The sequence below is a fragment of the Sardina pilchardus genome, chromosome 8, assembly GCF_963854185.1.
Source record: "Sardina pilchardus chromosome 8, fSarPil1.1, whole genome shotgun sequence".
Taxonomy (NCBI): Eukaryota; Metazoa; Chordata; class Actinopteri; order Clupeiformes; family Clupeidae; genus Sardina; species Sardina pilchardus.
Window position 1 is genome coordinate 9,887,344 of NC_085001.1, and position 21,150 is coordinate 9,908,493.

Sequence of the window (21,150 nt, forward strand, 5' to 3'; positions counted from 1 at the left end):
TTTTGACTTTCCACTCCTTTGGAAGAGGTGAATCGCCAAAATCAAACTTCAGCTCAGACTGGTCAGGTTTACTGACTGGCTGAGGGGTGACAGCACAACACTTCACACGGTCAGTGTTCATGTTCGAAGCAGGCAAGTTGTCATATATCGCCTCAGGAGTATGGAGTTCAGCAATGACACAGTGTGAAGGAAGTGTTATGTCGTGTTCAGCTTCATTTCTAACCCACACCTGCAGCTTGTGAGGGTTCTGTTTGGGCAAAGCAACAAGGCAGCACTCTACAAGGATTCCCCCAGGTAAAGCAGATGTTGTCGGCTGTTCAATCACAGCACACTGCTCGCTACTGGTGTTCACTTTGACATATCCTTCAAGGAGCATCCTCTCTTGAGCTGGTATTACTTGCTGCACCTTGCCTTGAAGAGTCATCAACCCAATTCTCCCTGTTGAGCTCACTTCCTTCCGAAACTGGAGTGTGCGCAGGATTTGTCGATAGCCGTGGACAGACGACAAGTCATTTGGCCTTCTGCCTTGACAATGTTCATTGTAAAGGACATCAAGCGCATTTGTTCCAATCAGCACAGGTATACTGCCGCTACTGCGCACATCGGGAATAACTAATGCTAAAGTGGAAACTTCAGGCTCATTTTCAACAAAGTTCTTTGGAAACTTCAGGCGGATAGGCACATAGCCCAAGTACGGAACGTTTTGCCCATTAGCACCTTCAACATCCAGACCGTCGATTGGCTGAATAGGATGATCTGATAAATTATTATCATAGAAAGAAGCAGAAACGGTGGTCACTTGAGACCCGGTGTCAAGGAGACAATTGCAGCTCACTCCTGACACCATGATGTCAGCTGTACATTTCTGTCCAATAAGACCTTTCGGAAATTGTTGGTATTCTGTTGTTCTGTGTGATTGAATGGATGCTTTAAATTGACTGTTTGTTTTGGGACATTTAGGTTTGCTCTCAGTCCCTGATAGTCCCGCCTCAGGAACTGACTTCAGTTTAAATGCTGCTCATTTTGCTCGTCCCAGGCTTGTTGCTTTTGTTTTAACTCTCTACGTTTCTTGTCCACTAACTCAGGATTTGGCTCGTTGCTGCAGGTTGGTACAATGTGACCGTCCTCACCGCACTTGAAACAATATCCTGGGCGGGGTCTCTTTGTGAGTATTGGCTCTACTGAGTTGTTTTCCTGAGTGGAGACTTTGGTTTTGGTCTTTAGTTTCTTATTTTGCTTACCAGTAGTCTCGCGTGAGCTATTCATAGATGCTTTCAGTGAAGCCATTTGAGTTTGTAACTTTGCAAGTTGCTTTTCAAGTTTGCACGTCTCAGCGGAAGATGCGCTATCTGCAGAGGCTGCTATATCTGTGTCAGGGTCGTACTCTTCTACTGTGTGGACATTTGCCTGAGCTTTGGCTTTAGGGAAGCCCAAGTGTTGCTTCATCCGGCTGGACTTAGCGGCTTGCCGGTCTTCCTCAGTGCGCAGTAAAAGAAGCAATTCAGTGAACGAGGGTGGATTCACTTTTTTCTGTTCAAGCTGAAGACTAGTAATTAAGGCATTGTTCCAACACCCTCTACAGAACTGTTTAAGTAGCTGGCGCTCTAATTCACTGGCAGCAATTCCACCTCTTTTCACTACTTTACTCAAAGCTGTCTGCAATCGCTGTAAATAGCTGGAGGGTTTCTCGCCTGAGTTCTGGTTAGTGTTCAAGAACTTTGCAAAAAGCTCATCTCCATCATCAACAGTGTCGTATGCTGAGTCGAGAAGACTAAGGTAGTCATGAGGAGATGCTTTTGGCCCAAGGTGCTTCACAATGTGGGCAGCAGGTGGAAGAAGGCTCTCAACTATCTTCCGAACAGTGTTTTTATCAGACACAGTAGCATCTGCGAGAAGAAACTCAACGTTGTTACGCCATGTGTCATAGTCAGACTCAGAGCATGGGCATGGAGTTTTCCCCGAGAAAGGCCTAACTTTGACACGATCATGATATTGAGCAGAAAATTCGCTGTTCTTAATGACATGCTCAACCACTACTTTCTGGATTTCAGGAGTGGTGAGCAGTTCAGGAGTTAAGTGGAGAGTCTGTTGCCTACGGGGGGCTGTCGGAACAGTGATTCGGATAGGATCACGCTCAGGTAAGTTAGGTGGGTCAGGGACTATTTTAGTAGGAGATTCAGGAGTTTCAGGAGCTAGTGGGTTGGCTGGGGTTGCGGGTGGTTCAGGTGTGGGATTACTTTTAGCTTTCTTCTGTATTTTAGCCAGCTCATCTAGCAAAAGCTTCTCAAAGTCAGTTCCACTTAATTTAGCCACATCTTGTAGCTCAGCTAAGTAAGATTGTGTCAAGCTAGAACTTTTATCAGCTACATACAACTCAGAGAGAAGCTGAATTTCATGGATAATTTCTGGGTTACTGCTAGGTCTTTTGCAGGGCAAAGCGTCAAGAAGCAACTGGATGGGTTCACCTGTTTTGAATTCTACGATGGCAGTGTCTTTAAACTGAGGGTCATCACTAGTTACTTCGATTACCCTTTCAACCGAACCAATGGTTGCTAAGTACTCAATTACTTCATTATCTTCCGTACCACCTGTTAAGCCACTCACTAAGAGCGAATTAGGTACCTTCACATTTTCTGACTGTATTACATCCATACTTCAAGCTACCTTTTCAACAAAAAAATGCAAAGTGTGCAATAGCAGTATACACAGATAGGATGCAATAAAAGTGTCAAATTGTTCAACTTTTCCCTAGAAATGAGTCAAAAACCCCTCCTGGCTGGCTCGCCACTTTTTGTGTAGCGCTTATAGACCTGGACCAGTAAATTCAGCACTAAACATCAACCTAGGCTCGAGAGAGGGGTAGGCATAAACCAAAACAACAAATGAATAAGTTGAACAATTGACAGTTTTATTGCCTCAACAGCAATGCAAATGTACCACATTCAGTGGCAAACAGAGAATGAATTGTTAAAGAAGACAATTGAATGTTAAAGAAGAGCTCTTCAAATAAAATAGAAATAAAGGAAACTTAGAATTCAAGATACTGGAATGTGTTCAGTCCTTGCATGAAATGTATTGATTCCAAAAGTTCAGTTCCTGTATGAATGAGTGTATATTGATTCCAAATGTTCAGTTCCTTGAACGTATGTGTGCGTATTGATTCCAAAAGTTCAGTTCCTTGAACGTGTGTGTGCGTATTTTGACTACAGTGTGGAAAAGCTTATCTGGTCGATGAACGAAAGAACAATCTTGGAGTTCTCTGAGACGAATCGTACGGTTGGCCACACCGCTTCCACGATTGTCCTCAGTCTCACTGGGCTGGGCTCGCCATCTATGATCCAATTCTGATCTGGTCGTTCAAAAAACCAATCTACACAAAGTGCAGAATAATAAGAATTGTGTTCTACTTCTATTCTTAACATGAGACTCATTAACTTCTTTCTATTTCTCTTAGAACATCTTGTACTGTGTAACCAATAGCTAAGGATGCACTTACACTACAATGAGATGAATGACTTACATCACAATAAACAATATTGATGAAAATATAAGCAAATACATTACTTATAAGCATGTACTTTCCGTACAAATTCAATGAATTGCATAAATGAAATTACTATAATGTTTTTAACATCATTAACCAATGTACTTATCTTTCATACATTTGTCTTTTTACTATAACATAGATTTTTAACCTTTTCAAATATCATGAATTACATTTTACCATTTAACTTGTGAAACTCAAAAGATATGCATTCTCAATGCATCTGCATTATAACTCATTAGCACTCGCTATTACTCTCAACTGCGAGGCTAAAATGTAAACAAATGAAGCGCCAAGGATCTCGCATGGCTTAGAACTCTTTCAATGACTCAGGGATGCAAACACACATGTGGTCAAAAAAGAGAGAGCCTCGGAGCGGGGGGGGGGGGGGGGGTAGGTGTGCTTAGGTGCGCAGTGTGGCGCCGGAGGCCGTGGGGTGGTGCATTATGGGTATCGAGCATCTTGGAGGAAGGCCTATATATGGTCACTACGGTGAATGTAGGGGGGTCATGATGTTCAGTACCTTTACTCTGAGTCAAAGTTGCTGTACCATCATCATCATCTTGGCAAACTATTGCACCTTGAGCATGCAGTGTATGCCGAAAAAAGCCATTGTAGTAATGTTTGGGCACTGAAATCTTTAAAGAACACCCAGTGCAACCTTTTTTTTGTTTTGTCCAAAATGATTTTTGCAAATTGCAAAATCCCCCTAAACTTGCTGTTTAGGCCTACATAGCCTATTAGCCCATGCCTACACATTCTAAGGTTTCAGTGAAATATTGGCACACCACTAATAATATAGACAAAACAATTACTGTCAAGTACAAACAAATGATGGGAATACTATTTTTTATATAAGCTAATGTCCAACCAGCTCCTCCATAAGACTAGCTCTTCTCAACATTGCTTTATTGTGTTCTATATTCTATACTATAGCTATTCTTTATGCAAGTCCCACACTCCTACAAGTTTTTTTTTTTTTTTTTGTCAAGGCAGGTTGCTGCACTGCCAGCTACATCTAATCTAAACATAGTAGGCCAATAAAAAAAGAGGATATAGTTGGTTGGTAATCTAAATGCAAAAAATGATAAGGGCTAAACCAAAATTATGCTAATCGCGAGTAGCCACATTGCTACAATTCAAACGATGTTGACATAAATTAACAACTACTACAATAACGCCATGATTTCCAATACAACTACTAAACAACATAACATGACAAATTAGCCTCACTCAATTGTCTTCCCATATTAGGCTAAGCATAGTCTAAAAAACAATTCTGCTCCACGGTAGACAGATGTGCTCCTCCCGACACTTAAAAGACAAAGGCTATTTTTGGACATGTTACGGTAGACACAGAGCTGTTTGATCTGATCTTAATCCTGATTTTATTATTGATGATATCAGCAGAGTCAGCTTTTATAACCCATCCAGAGGTGTGCATGATGAACTAAACTTTATCCACATAGTAAACGGAGGACATGCGTAAAGGTGCGTAATCTGGTTATCATATAGGCAAAGTAGGCTTAGTCTACCGTTCTCCGTCATTGCCCTCAGTGAATTATTTGATGTCATTAGATGTTTCCCCTTGTCACATGCAATTCAATGGACAACTTCGAAGTAGAAAGAATTGTTTTCTTCTTCATTTACTGCATCTCAATTATCTACAAACCCCCCCCCCCCCCCCCCCCCCTAAAAAAAAACTCTTCGGATTTGCATGATTCACACAAGTCCCACAAAACGACGTGAAAAAAGCGGCAGGCGCCGAAAAGCGAGCTGTTTGCATCCCTGATGACTCGGCTGGCCAGGCTAACATGCTGCGCCAGCTAGTTAGGGCGTTAGCTATCTTCTAACACTGAATATAATGATACGGCTTGTATCAAAGTGGAAGGAAACATTTCAACTCTCGTCGGAGATTAAACATTCTATCAACCAAGATAGCGCATACCAAGGTTTCATACAAACATTGAGCATAGTCTAACTCATACTCCGATTGGTTTTGAATTATATCTTTCCTAAGTTGCTAGTCAGAACTTAGCCAAACGTGTCTCACTCACCGGAGATTCCAATGCACTGCAAACTCGATGAAATCACAATGTTTCTTCACTCAAAGTGCCGCTTACGGTAGACTTTAACCTTATGTGTAAAGCTAGATGTAAACAACCGACTTTTCGTGAATATTAGATTAATTATTTATTCGCAAATCCAGGAGCTCGGTCAGATGCACGTTGCAGGAACTATATCGGTGGTAAAAGAGAATGTCTTCTAGTATGGCGCTCTAGTCTTCCAACACATAGAGCGCCCTCTATAGGAAGTTACTTGTCATTGCATTTAAATTAGTAGCCCTAATTTCATGAGGGTTACAATAGCACTTAGCTAGCCCAATGCAATTCATTAGGATCCAAACAGAGATGAAGTTAGAAGCGACCAAACACCTCCATGTTTTCCCTATCAAAATACAATTACACGAGTAGTCACACGACCAAGTATGGTGAGACAAAATAAAACGTGGTGCATTTATAAGCAGGTAAAAGGGATAACTATATTGTGTGGCGGAATAACATTGGGTGAACTTAGACTCTGCGCAGTAATATCCTCACTCCAAAGTGAAACTGAAAGTGCAAGAGTGAGGATATTACTGCGCCACACAAAAACACATTTTTCAAAAACCTTTTTTCTCCATGACAGTGATTCCACGATTTTGTCCGACAAAAAGTCATCATGACCATGCTTAATTAATCATGATTCATGATGATGTGCCAACCGTACTTAATGCTTAAGATGATGAGTTGTTTATGCATGAATTCATTAATGATAATCAGTTAATTCATGTTAAGTCATAATGATTCATGATATATTAAGGGATGAATTAATGCATGATTCATGCATTAATTCATGTATGAATTCATGAGAATTCATGTACCCTTATCGTAAAGTGTTACCAACAATTCTATGGGAGGGCACATCATTTGACAGTGTTGTTAAGTTCTGGCTTTGTAATATTAAGAGCAATGCAGCTCCTTCTTCTGCCCTGGTTTCCAGAAAGCCCCCGTTACCTACTGATAGACAAAGGGGACGAGCGTGCGTGCGATGAGGGCAATGAAAGCTATACTGATACTTCTGTATAACCAATTAGTGCTCAAACAGCACTCTGTGCTGGTAGACCTGTTGAAGTATTGATTAACTGAGAGAAAACGGAGTCTCAAATGTTGAAAGTGGAAGAAGCCAGTATCTGCACCCACAATTCCTTGTAACTGTGCACTGTCTGGAATGCCAGTAAATTATTCTTTTCAATATGACTGAATGTTTCATCAGGGCCTTTGCGTCAGCATGGTTTTCTGAGTGCTCAGAACAATTCTGTGGACAGAAGACCTTTGCTACTACTAGCACACTAGAGGTGCTACTGAAACTGATGAACAGAGAGCAAGCCGAGTCTCAAATGCTCACAAGCCTGAGGACTGTCTGCCCTCTTGTGTTCCTCAACAGCACTGAAACAGCTTCATGGTGCAGATCAATATCATGGAGAGAAGGCAGACATCGAGAGGGAGAGACTTGCTCTCGGAATCAGACCCAAGAAGCCCTTGGAACTGTTCCAGGATCAGAGTCTTCGCCGGCAGCTCCTCACAATCATTGTCCTAAACATGTTCCAACAGTTCAGCAGCATCGGTGCGGTGTGGCTCATATCAATTATGTGTTTTCTCAGACTACAGTAAACATAGTCTCATACCAGTGTAACACATTCATGACTACAATAATGACAAGACATTAACAGCGATCTCTGCATATATGAATTGGTATAATATATTAAAAGTGAACTGCCAACATGTTATTGAAATATATACTGCTATACTGATAATAAAAATGGCAGTCAGATGAAGAATGACAGTTTGTGGATGCGGCTTGTAGGACATGTTTTATGTCTCTGCTCCTAATGTCATCCTGTTTATTGTGCTCTTATTTCCTCAGATATATTTGTATGCAGATTACGTGTTCTCTGAAGCAGGAATCCCGAAGATAAGATACCGTATGTGACACTTGGCAGTGGACTATGTGAACTCGTCACGTCTTCCATCTGTGTAGATATACTATAGTGTCCAAGGGCCAAAGATCATGCTTTAATCTTATAATTCTATAATCTTATTATAATCTTTTTTCTTATAATCCTCAGTTAAAGCACCCTTAAAAGTCTCTTTACCTCAAAATCATTCTGATAGATAGCACATAACCTCATAGCAACTCAGAGGTCTTGATGGGAATAGGAAGGAGATGGGCAATAGCAGGAGGAATGTTACAGTATATATCTGCTCAGTTTGTCAGCAGGAATGTCAAGTATATGGTTGTGTCTTGCAGGGTCTGCTGATTGAATCTCTGGGCAGGAGAGCACTCATCATCGGGGGATACTCATTGATGGCCTTCTGGTGCCTCTGTTTGATGCATGCTTCACACACTCCATGTGAATAATTTTTTAACTCTCTGGTTAAAATGCGACAAGCTCCCTGAGTATAATTAATATCCCAATTTGTTTTTTGTTGGTTTTCTTTAGCAAGAACTATAATTTGTCAGGGTCACAAGTGATTAATACCTTACTGAGCTCTCACAGTGTAGTGCAGTATTTCAGAGTTGTATCTCAATCCATCAATAATCTTGCAGTCCTACTGTGTGTGGTAAACCATGAGTAATGAGATCCTAAATTCCTTAAGATTCTTTTCTCTCCTCAGGAGGCCAACCTATGGGTGCCGTATCTCAGTATGATCTGTGTCTTCGCTTTCATCCTCAGCTTTGGCTTGGGACCAGGTAGGAAACCACCCCCCTTATTCTTATTGCACTCTACCTTTTGTTTTACATTTCTAGAATTGTTGTGAGAATTGCTTTAAAAAGCACTGTTTACCATGTTGTAAGTCGCTTTGGCTGAGAAGCGTCAGCCAAATGTAATGTAATGCAATGCAATGCAATGTAATGAAGCATGGGGCCAGCAGTGCTGCAACAGTTTTATGGGGCTCGTCAACAGACGCCAGAAATATTTATTTAAAATCTGTTGTTGAAAGAGTTCACATCACGTTTTTTTTTTTTTATTAAAGTCATTAAATGTTGGATGATTTGGACAATAAACAATAAAAACATAAACAACTATGTTTTACTTGTAAATAGACTTCTGTTTGCCAATTGTTCTTAGATTGAGATCATCTATGGGCTCAGAAACGTTCTAGCACTTCTTTAAGTCATGATCATTAAAACACTAGAAACAACCACATGTAAACATCCCTCCCCTTCATCCAACAGCACACACACTGTCTCCTGCAGCATCTACTGTTGAGCCCACAGCACCCCATAGTGGTAGCAATGGCATTCATGAGCATAATGGTCCACCAAATGAGGAGAACTCATGCTGCATTCCAGGCAACTCAGACATTGAAAGTCAGACTTCAGTTCCAACCTTGAGGCTGGAGATCGACTTACCCCGAGTTCAGAAGTGGGAACTCCGACTTCAAATGGCATTCCAGTGCACTTTATCCCAGTAGGAAGGCAGAATTGGGAGACCAGCTAGGAATACGACTTCCGAGTTGTCTGGAATGCAGCATCAAAACTGTAGGGCAGCGATAAATTATAACAGCAAGCGAGAAAAATAGTGAAGAAACAGTTATAAGCAATGCAGTTGTATCTATCTAGCGTGAGTTGATTAAGTAGACAAAGTAAGACAAATAATATTGATATCCTAACTTACTTTCTTGATGTTCAGTAGATGGTCTACTTGCATCAGCAACAATGACTCAGTGACTAATTCAAATGAATAATGAGAATGACTGGAAGCAAGGTCTGATTTAAACCACATAGCATTTGTCAATCACTGCTGATGTATTTCATCACAGTATTGCATCATTTAGCTGAAAAAGAAACACAAATATGTGTGCACAATGTTTATGATAACCAATGCATCAGATTCCAGTCCTTGGTGACCAAAAGCTTGACACCACACTGCACCAAACCACACATCACATCTCTTTCAAAGGGGATCTTCAACCCGCGTGTGTACCTTTCTTAACTTGATTCAACACATCCTCATCAGACCCTACTGAACCTGACATTTCTGCTCCAGGTCAGTTCAACTAGATCGGCCCCGGCCGTGCCCCCTGCATGCCACAGGGTGTTGTGGCACTGGAGTCAAGGGAAGAGAACTTTCAACGGCATTTTAACAGCTCTCTGTCTGGCCTCAACTCAACCAATATCACTGTCGGTTCTCACCACTTAAGGCAGATACTCAAGACCACTGGTGCTCTTGGAAGGCAAAAAAAAATTATTTGAGAAATGTGATTTGGAAAAATGTGAAAAGAAAATATGTACAAAATAGTTCAGATCCAGATCCAGACAAATCCAGATCCAGGCACACATATGGGCGGAAATTGTAAAATTGCCTTTATCTTATTGGACTATTTATTTATTTATTTATTTTTAAACAGTACTTGTGCCTTCTTCAAGGTATCATATGTGAATAGTCAAGTTGTAAGTCTTTTCTCTAGTTCAAGTGTGATAGGAATAACAACTGTCTGGAATTATGTGATGATCAAACTATGAAACTGCTGCATGCATGCAGGCTCCTGTATGTCTGACAAAACTTCATGCGGTTTAGGATTAGTCTAATCATTTACACTAACCTATTGCACTGTGAAGGGCACAGAGTCAGTAGTCCCATTCTGATCCTTTAATTCAAAGCCAAATTATTTCAGTTTCAATTATTTCGCACCTTTATCATCATCACACTTGTTCTCAACGAAAGGTCAAATTTGACGCTTTTGAGAACAATGGCGCCTTCAACACGTCGATGTGTGCTCTCGGGTTGGGAATAACATTTGTGCAAATGTCTTTCTGACATTTTGTTGCTCAATTTCAAGTAGGCTACATACCAACATCAACATAAAATAATAAACTTTAACTATGATCGAGGATTATAGTATACTACATCTGAAAAGTATGCTTTCCGTTTTATTAATGGGTTTTCTGACCGGCTTTATGGACTTCTGTTAATGGGCAGCGTAGTTCTTTCATCGATGAGGGTTTACACTGCCCCAAAGGAGGCTTAGGGGCTCTGCAGGTCACTTGACTTGAGAAACAATGGGCTCTTTGTGGGCAGAGCAAGCTAATTATGAACGATGAAACATACTGTAAGTTCAATGTGTGATTCACACTCCTCTCGTAAACGTGATAGCTTATTTGAATGTCAAGATCCACATATAGGCTCATATGATTACTTCGAGGCAGGAAGTGTGTGTGAGAGAGAGAGATTGAGAGGATGTGTGTGTGTGTGTGTGTGTGTGTGTGTGTGTGTGTGTGTGTGTGTGTGTGTGTGTGAGAGAGAGAGAGGGTGTGAGCTGAATGGTAAGATTAACAAGCTATCTAAATTAACTGTAATGACTACACGCCCATAGCATTACCGAAGTAAGCGCCCCCTCTTTCAGTAGCTCTCCATTCGCTGACAGGTGATAGTCAAATAAAGTTAGAATTCATGCGGTAGGCCTTCTGAACTGATTTAATTGATATATAATTGATTCATGTAAAATTCCGAGCATAATTTTAATGAGACAATCTTGAAATGTGTTCCAATGAAGAATCACCGGGTGTGCCCAAGGTAATGCTGTTTCTTGTTTGTTAGTTTCAGCATAGTACGTTAAACTAGATTAGTCATGCATGATATTGCCCCGGTCTATTGGTGGAGCTGCGTTCTCATTCTGTGCTTGCAGAGGTAGAGGCTTCACGCTGGTTAGAAAGTAGAAGAAATGCTATTTTATGCCTTTTAAAAAGTCGCCTAAAAAAGACCTTGAGCGAAACAAGTGGTTGTATTATCCTCTGCGTAAAAGTTGTGCGTATTGACATTGCGCAAGCCTCTGAGGATGGGCAAACCCAGCAAATGTTTGATAGGGTAGCTAAAACCAGAGCACGCACGCATTTATTGAAAATGACAAGGGAAAATGGAGATATCACGGAGTCGCTCCCTTTGCTGAAAGACAGACATGAACAAATTAAGGTAGGTTTAAGTGGGCAACAAAGTCTACAGTCAAATATAGTCACATTATGGTAACGTTGTACACCGAATCTTTGATTTAGCCTGCAGAATATGCACGATATCACATGTAACGCCTTTATTAATGTGTTTTTAAAAGGTAATTGTACATGTTGTAATCTACTCTCCAAAGATTTCATGACTTCTGTTTTGAGTCTCTGCCTTGTGGTTTTAGCTTCCAAGCAAAAGTTTGCTGTTGGCTGTTTGGGCAGCTTGCATCGGTGGGACGTTTCAGTATGGATATAATGTATCTGTTATAAATGCTCCGACAAAGGTAATGTCTTGCACTTCTGCTTGTAGCTTTCAATATGACAGAATTTCACCCGACTCTATTACCTTCAAACTTCTGGACCAGTGAGGATTATGTTATAAAAACAGCTTCAAATATAGAATATCAGGGATCCTTTGATAAAGTTGTCCTTTCTCATAATAGGATTACAGTTTTCATTGTGTTCCTAAAATGTCACATCTGCTTGGAAAGCTGCCTGTGACAGTCACATGGAATACTTGAGGTCAGCCAGTGTTTAGTCATGGTACAGAGGTGTAACCCAAGACAGCAAAAGCTTCCTAATGATTTGCAAGCTACTTTCTAATCGCCATGCCACCTCTCTCTCTCTCTCTCTCTCTCTCTCTCTCTCTCTCACTTTCTTTCTGTCTTTTTTCTCCTTGTGTATCCCCCTCATCTCCCCCATTCATTATCAGGCTGTACAGTCGTTCATAAATGAAACATGGATGGAGCGATACCAAACTGCCATATCAGACCCAATGCTTACTCTCTTGTGGTCAGTCACAGTGTCTATTTTCACAATCGGAGGGCTTGTCGGTTCATTGGTCGGTGGGACATTGGCAATCAAGTGTGGGAGGTAACTATTATTTAATGTTGTTTTCTAATCAATCATTTTATAATGTCATTCATTGTGGGCAGCCGTGGTGTACTGGTTAGGGCTTCGGGCTTGTAACCGGAGGGTTGCCGGTTCGATCCCTGATTAGTCCACCACGGCTGAAGTGCCCTTGAGCTAACCCCTCACTGCTCCCCGAGCGCCGCTGGTTGGGCAGGCAGCTCACTGCTAACTTAGAAAACCTCTGTTCTAGGTACCCAAATCATGGGCCCCATGACATTGAGAGGAGAGAAACACATAGGGTAAAACAGAATAATGAGAATAATAAAAAACAAATGAATACCACATGTAAAAACACCATCCCTCACCTGCCAAAACAGCAAAAGTTGTCAGGCAAGTTATCAGGGACTGGGGCAAAAACACTTACTAGAGGATCATCAACATCAACACTCAACGTCAGCAAAACAGCAAAAGTTGTCAGGCAAGTTATCAGGGACTGGGGCAAAAACACTTACTAATGAGAGGATCATCAACATCAACACTCAACATCAGCTGAGTGGTTAAGATGACCAGTGGCGAGGATGTAACAATCCCATTGGTGTAGACGTATTGCACACGTGGCGATGGTACCAGCTCACTATTCACTCCATCTGTCATCTGTTCATCTGCAACATCATTGCACAGCCTTCATCTCTGAGGGAGGGGTGTTGGCCCCGTGGGGACACTTGACTTCTTCTTCCGTGATGAGGAGAATGTAATCTGTGTGACCAGCATTGTCCTCAGGGCCACCGGGAATATATGCAGCAGTCCGTGAAAGTACCCTCAGGAACTTGTGAGGAACAGCTGTTATACAAGACACAACCAATGTTGCAGGTTGCAGGTTGGTTGCTTTCACCTCATTTATGAGAGCTGTTGTAGACACTCCGACCTGGCTTCTTGCAGTAGAGGCAGGTAGGTTAGCTCTTTCCTAGACCATGACAGACAAGTCTTTAAGACCCATATCTTTGTCCACTCCTGGGTAGGTCAGTGTTTGACCCAGGTCGCCAGGCACATCATAAGGGAGGCAATTCACGTTCATGTTTCTCTCTCTCTCTCTCTCTTTAGCTTCACTTGCCACTCAAGCTGAATTAAATTGCCTTCTCAATCTCTTCCTTCCTAAGTGTAGTAGCCTTTCTGCCAGACCTGTGTATCTCCAGGTCCAACTAACGTTCTCACAATGTGAAGTCATGACTTTTAATTTCCCCTTCCCAACATCAGATGTTTGTGTGGCCAGACACACACAAAATGAAAGAAACACTCCTATTCAGGATTGCAGCAAACAGATCAATAGATCAATCAATGCCAAAACATATCTAGATGTAAGTAATGTCATACGTATTTATGGCGAAAATTAGCAAAAGTGCCCAGATACCAACTGGGGATGGGGGGTGTTGATAGAAGTGTGACCCAACTTAGCCCGATTCTTGTTATAGTGGCTGGGTGTCTACTTGAGTTAAAAGAGTTCCTGTTCTTTTAACTTTTGCTCATCTGTCCAGCACCCAGTGTTTTATCTTTTTGGATGTGCGTGCAGTACTCTTTTTGGGTGTCTACTTGAAACATTATGCTGGCAGCTCATCTACAATCTTCAGTAGTCTAGTGTTTTACCCATCTCATTGGCATCTCATACCTGCATCTCAGGTAAAGGCGTTTCCACGTTATGAACCAGAGCTGAAGGAATCCAGGAAGTGAGTGTGAGTTATGATCGCACATACAGTAGGAGCGCCTGCAGGAATGAATGCTACGGTATGCACCATAGACTTACTTCAATGTACTGTCATGCAGTGGATGGGATACTGTGCAGAGCTGGGAATTTATGGTAGGCCACTTTGGTGTGAATACGGTCTTTGGTATTATTTGCCCTCAATGGTGCCTTCCAGGCAGCACTGCCTTCAAGGCACTACTCCCCTCAGTTTAGGGGTAGGATGAGGGTTGAGGGGGTTAGGGTTAGGAATAGGGTAAAGGTAGTGCCTTTTAGGCTGTGCTGCCTGGAAGGTGCCGTTGGGGGCAAAAAACACCATTGAGTGTGTGAATACACACACAGGGGAAATTCTCTCTCGTTGCACAGTGTATGCAGAGCGTACAGCCATACACCTACAGGCGCACCTGATTGCACAGTCAAGGCTGCTGGAGGGTGCAACAAATAGCAATATTGTGCTCTTTTTAAGATCACAGCAATTAGCCCGGCCTCAGAATGTTTCTGGCCGACTGGGAATTCTCCCGAATACCACTCCACACTGCACTCAGATCACCTGTATTTGATAATGATTGATTTAATCTGAGAGCACATTTTTTTCTCCTATTACAGGAAAGGGGCACTGTTAATCAACAATGCCTTTGCTCTACTGGCAGCTTTTTTCATGGGTATAAGCAGCCCCACTGGTTTGTTTGAACTGCTTATAGTTGGACGTTTTCTGACAGGTGTAAATGCAGGTAAACCATCTAAGTGATTTCGATATGGAAATTACGTTTGTGATGTCACGTCTATACAAGAAGCACAATGTTAAGACTCAGATTATTTGTTTTCAATCCTTTTAAAATTAGGATTAGGAATTAGGATTTGAGGCAAAATATGTATAGCAGGAATGCTGGCAATTATACATCACAGCACGTAACAATCTCAGTTGTAAATAGCTGTGGTGCTATTCTGCTTTGCTTTGTGTGTGTACCAGGCCATAATTGCAGTACACAGTCACATGAGCAGGATAAAGGAATTGATTTCTGTGTCTGTGATTGGCAGGCATTAGTTTGTGCGTGCAGCCCCTCTACCTGGGAGAGATCGCCCCTCGGGCCCTGCGCGGGGCAATGGCCATGGGCACCTCCATATTCATCACAGGGGGCATCTTCACTGGACAGGTGGTGGGGCTGAAGTAAGTCGGGTGATAAAAGTTGGACAGCGGAAAAAGGAATCCTTTTTTTTTTTTTGCTGGTTATCATGTGACATAACATGTCAGAACAATACTCAAAATGATGTTGTCCAATTCATATTGTTATATTACATCAATGAACACATACATATACATGTATATTATAAATAAAACACCATATAGGCATGCTGTAACTTCAGCCGACTTTTGTTTTTAGAGAGTTGCTGGGGAGAGACGGGTACTGGCCCATCTTGTTGTCCACCACCTGCATCCCAGCAGCAATTCAGCTGGTCATTCTGCCCTGGTTTCCAGAAAGTCCCCGTTACCTGCTGATAGACAAAGGAGATGAGCGTGCGTGCAATAAAGGTAAGTGTTGGGGGAGAAAATGACGCAGGGCCCAAACATTCCACATCTAGAATGATAGAATGTCTGGTGAAAATGTTCAAGTGTGTCATTACAAACATTCTTGTGGATTTACAGTTTTGTTTGCATCTGCATCCAATTTATTTTGTCAGAATATTTCATCCTAGTTGACATAATGTTAAAATGACCGTGGCTGGAAGTGTACAGTAAAACCATATGCATTTTACTAGTCTCTTCAATCTCAGAAGGAGAAAGCAGGAGTGAAGAAGGAGAAGAAAATCAAATGTTTTTAGGGTTAGAGGGAGGACATGAGTGATGGGTCTTTAACAGATTCTCAGAGGTTCAGAGGGATTCAGTCAGTTGTATCAAGATGTACATACAATTTGGTGACAGAGGCTCAGCCAAACTGAAATTATGCTAGTGTAAAGTCAAAGCAAAGCAAAGTAGATTGAATAAGATAAGGGTAAAAAAAAGAATGTGTGAACTGAGGGATGTGTGCCATGTCTTGTGCTTTTTCACAGCACTTAAACAGCTTCATGGTGCGGCTCGATACCATGGAGAGAAGGCGGACATGGAAAGAGAGAGAGTCAATGCTCTTGGAGTCAAGCCTAAGAAGCCCTGGGAGCTCTTCTCTGACCAGAGCCTCCGATGGCAACTCATCACCATCATTTTCATCAACATTTTCCAGCAGCTTAACGGCATCAACGCTGTATGACACTGTCCAGTAATGTTTGTTATAATCTGGCATGCCCAACATAGTGGCATGGCCCATTCTGACCACAGCTAGTCACACAGTTGCTGTTGGTTTTATTTACTCAGATGAAAGATCAGTGTGTTGTTAAAATGTACTGATTACTGACAGTGAATGATTATTTAAAGGTCCCCAATATTGGCCTTGACAACTGTCCACTGCTCAGATCTGCTCAGATGATTTTTAGTTGGCATACCCTGATAATTTGCTGATTTCAAAGCAATTGGAAATGGTTTATGAAATATTAAATATAATAGATAAAGGCTGTTGATCATATTCAGATGACCTTAGGTAGGCATTTGTTCACTGACCATCAGCTATCATTATTCCACTGTTTCTAGTAGATGGTCATTATTAATATTTTATCATCATTGTACTTCAAATAATTGAAATAGCATATTGTTATTCACAGATTTATTTCTATGCAGATTATGTCTTCAGTGAGGCAGGAATTCCACAGCAAAGGATACCATATGTGACAGTTGGTACCGGGGCTTGTGAGTGTATGACTGCCCTCACCTGTGTAAGTTGACTTTGATACACTGACTATACTGTACATAGATTGGACTAATTCAAAATGCTTACAAACGTAATCTTCTAAATATGAATGATCAATCTCACATCCAGTGGAGGAGTTTTTAGCCAATCGTAGATAAATCTAGAATAGCCCCGAGCATGATCTGTGCTCAGTAGCTGATGTCTTAGCTCTGTAAACATGACCACATGCAAGCCCAAAATGAACACAGTGTTCTGTCTGCTGACCACATGGCTGAGGATTCTTCAAAGGTCTTGATGTGAGAAGGAAGGAGATGACTTGGTCAGGAGGCATATTATTTCTTCACTGATAGTTGGCTGGAATGTCATGTGATGCATTGTGTCTGTTGTCTCACCCCCCCCCCCCCCCCCCCCCCCCAAACACACCCACCCCAGGGCATGTTGATTGAATCACTGGGGAGGAAAGCTCTCATCATCGGAGGATACTCACTCATGGCCGTCTGGTGCATCTGCTTCACACTCACGCTCACCTTTCAAGTAAAGCATTTCACAGCGTTCTCTACATGGCAAAGCTTCCCAGAATAAGATTAGTTTTTGGAAGGCTCCGGAGCACAGTGAAATTCCAGATGATTAATTGCAGGGAGCAACAGGGATTTGCCCAAAGCTGAACAGGCCTAATCTATTTGGAAATGGAGAAAAAAAAGAATTCAAAATAGGCCGCAATGAAAATACTTCCAAATGTAGGCAGATATGCTAGTACTATTGAAATGCCATAAAAAAAAAATTAACAGACAATGGCAATGTTTTGCCCACGTTTGGGCTGAACTCTGCTACGATTAAGAACCCTCTGTTTTCCTGTTGGTGACTGCGATAATTTGTCAGTATCAGTAGTGATGGATTGTAGTATAGCAGCCTTGCTCTGAAGCCCAGTGTTTATGTGTGTGTGTGTGTGTGTGTGTGGCAAACCATAATGGGATCTGAAATGCTGGATAATTATTTTCTCTCCTCAGGAGGCCAGCCCATGGGTGCCGTATCTCAGTATGATCTGTGTCTTCGCTTTCATCCTCAGCTTTGGCTTGGGACCAGGTGCAGTCATGCACTAAAATACATAAGCGTTTTTTTTTTCCCCTCTTAGTACAAAAAGTGTACCAGGTTTATGATCTTAGTTCAGCCACTGACCTATACTGAAAGTGGGAACATTTATACTTTATATATCATGTTGCAAAGGATAAAAGTATTCATGTTCCTGTCTTAGGTGGCGTCACAAACATATTGGCCGCCGAGCTCTTCACGCAAACCGGGCGTCCGGCTGCTTACATGATTGGAGGCTCTGTTAATTGGCTGAGCTTTTTTCTGATTAGCATGGCGTTCCCATTTATTGTGGTAAGTGTTAATTAGCGGAGCCTTTTCCTACAGTAATTGGCATGGCATTCACATTTATTGTGGTAAGTGGTGGTATGGTGATAACTGCTGTGGAAGACATTTTGCTTAAAGATCTATAAATACTGAGAGTCTGAGATAAGGTTTTTGTCTTTCTCATTAGGCTAGTAGTTTAAAAGTAGAAACAATGTCTGCGTACCTGAAGAGACAATCAGTTGTTTCTCTCACACACATTTTTACCTCACATCATATCATAATATCATTGAATCATTGTATCATTACACCTCCCTGCACACACGACTGTGTCAATACATAACCACGGACATTAAAACTGGGTTAATAACATTTCTCTCATCATAATATGACACATGATTTGCCATCTGCACATGCCAGTTACTGGAACAGAAGTATCAAATGAAAAGAACTTCAAGATCTAGGTTAGTCTCTAAAGGAAAAAAATATTAGTTAATTTAGGTTAAACTAGGTTAAGAAGAGTCCATTCAAAGAGTAAGATCTTACAGAAGTGGAAGTATCAAAGCAAAAACAACACAAGGACACAATGACTTCCTGACACAAATGCTAAATACTGAAGACACAAGTAAAATGGTTTGTCATATTTGTCAGCATATTGGTGATATGCATATTAATCTATTGTGTTTTCACACTTTCATTTTCAGAATGGGCTCAAGCAGTACTGCTTCCTCGTGTTCTTGGTCGTCTGTGTCATGGTGGCGATCTTTATATTCCTCATAGTTCCCGAAACCAAGAACAAAACTTTTCTGGAGATTCATGCAGAGTTCCAGTCCAGGGGTAAGAAGAGGATGAGCAAGGCGGAGGGGAATGACGGGCCAGGAACAACTCTGTTGTCGACCTCCCTGTGAGGAGTACAGTACCATTCTGATGCATAGCTGCATATTTCAAGGGGATTCACAACATGCATCTCTGGGGTTTACTTGAGAACTTCACGAAGTGGTGCTAATGCAGAAAGATCATACTGATAAGAGGATTAATTTCCTTGTCATAATCTCACTAACTTAAATCATCAGCTAACAGACATGAAATATAATTAAAGCTTTCTTTTCTTCTGGAAAAGGTTGAACTTCAGTTTGGACAATAGTGTTGAGGCTAGGATGTCTTTCGTCCTTTTTTTGTGTTAAGTTAAAATATTTTCTGTTTATACAGATCTCTATGATATTTGTATGATGTATGACAGATTTTTTTTAAGAGACCACATTCACTAGATGCAGTTATATTCTCAGGCACAAATTATTATAATATTCTCATATAGGCTAATAGTGGATGAAAATGACAATAAAATAAATGTTTTCACAAAGATGTGACCTACATTATTTCATCATTTCAGTTTCACAGCCTCAGATGGTTATTGCTGGGGCCATTCTGACTAACTAGTCATTCAGACACTGGCTGAATTCAGGCGTGGGCAAGGTTGTTCATGATTTGAAAACGGGTAATTGTAATCATTCAGAAATGTATGATAACTTAAAGCACAGCCATTTTAATTGCTTTAAACCAGAAGTGTACAAACTCTTGTGGATGATGATGATGAGGTGAACACATAAATTCTGTTAAGGCTAAATGTATTATTATATGTGAAATCTATTTCTTTAAAAGTAAAGGAAACAAACATGCCATTATATGGTTGATTCAATTTTAATGGGTTAGAAATTGCTCGTGCATCAAAGTTTGGTGTCGTTTTAATTGGGGCAATTCATGGGACAGAGCTCAAGTGCTCAACATTGGGCTGCACTCTGTGGAGTGCTTTGATTGATAAACAATAAAAGGTGAAGGAAGGTGAAATTAACACCACTCTTAACTTAAGGGCCTAATTTTACTTGGCTGTAGCCCATTGAACCGCATAACAGGCTGCATGCTTGTGCTGGTCTAAAGACAGTTCAGTGAAACAGAGTGATGTGTCTATTTGAAACAACAGCAAAAACAGGTTAATTTGAAACAGTGTCATGGTTGCATAGGGTTGCTTTATGAAGATAAAATTCAAGACTCAAAATTAGATCCTGCATTCATCTAGAATTAGGCCTAGGCCTACTGTCACATCAGCTATGAAACTTGATGTCATCAGATAGGCTATTGTTATTGCTATCTTTTACTGTCTATGATTGTTTCACAGCTCTGTAACTTAGGCTACAGCCAGAAAAGCCTGCAAACAACCTAGTAGCCGAAGGAATTATACAATTTACACTCGATTACTTTCGACTTCTTAGATCTGCGCTCCGAACAGCACCGTGACTTTAGCAAAAATAGAATGTTCATACCGGATAAAAGCCACCGTTAGTAAAGGCGACTAAAAGTTAGCATTTATTTCAAAATAAAAGTCCCTCCAAATACAAGTTGAATGTGGACGAAAAACTTTAATAACGACAACAATGTTTTGGTGAAGCTTTTGATTTGACAGACTAACCCTATGACATAAACCTACAGGCTATGTGACATCAATCAATATTTCATTATAGTGAAAGGATATGAAATATAGGCTATGTGACATCAATCAATATTTCATTATAGTGAAAGAATATGAAAATGTTGAAAAATAACAGTTTAGAAGATTATCTGTATAATCTGCTATATTTTTCTTCAGATTGATATTAAAAGCATTTATAAATAATTTATTGGAATAAGGGGTGGGCTGTGCTGTTATGCCGAATTCAGTGCCACTGGGCTCATTTGGGGGGATGCAGTTTCCTCCTTGGTGTAGGTGGGCAAGAAATGTTTTCTATCAAACATTTACCTTTGTTGCATTCACTGAACCATACCTATACTTAAATACCTTGAGTAAAAACAGAATG

At 41.0% G+C, this 21,150-nt stretch overlaps 1 protein-coding gene across 1 annotated transcript; it reads left to right on the forward strand.

The window, feature by feature from the left end:
* The first annotated feature begins 1,986 nt into the window (after positions 1-1,986).
* Positions 1,987-19,569, forward strand: LOC134089412 (solute carrier family 2, facilitated glucose transporter member 11-like). Its single transcript, XM_062543856.1, has 15 exons — positions 1,987-2,056; positions 7,031-7,215; positions 8,263-8,338; positions 11,146-11,165; positions 11,773-11,871; positions 12,300-12,460; positions 14,781-14,905; positions 15,213-15,342; positions 15,557-15,705; positions 16,224-16,411; positions 16,866-16,976; positions 17,384-17,485; positions 17,959-18,034; positions 18,204-18,331; positions 19,006-19,569. The coding sequence occupies exons 1-15, from the start codon at positions 1,987-1,989 to the stop codon at positions 19,207-19,209; spliced, it is 1,824 nt and encodes a 607-aa protein (XP_062399840.1). The 3' UTR covers positions 19,210-19,569.
* The last annotated feature ends 1,581 nt before the right edge of the window (positions 19,570-21,150 follow it).

Excerpts from the sequence above, each read along its gene's own strand:
- LOC134089412 (XM_062543856.1), top strand. The coding sequence starts at position 1,987 with ATGATATTGAGCAGAAAATTCGCTGTTCTTAATGACATGCTCAACCAC. Across the intron at positions 15,706-16,223 it reads TGAGCGTGCGTGCAATAAAG|CACTTAAACAGCTTCATGGT; the intron begins GTAAGTGTTGGG and ends GCTTTTTCACAG. Across the intron at positions 16,977-17,383 it reads GTATGACTGCCCTCACCTGT|GGCATGTTGATTGAATCACT; the intron begins GTAAGTTGACTT and ends CACCCACCCCAG.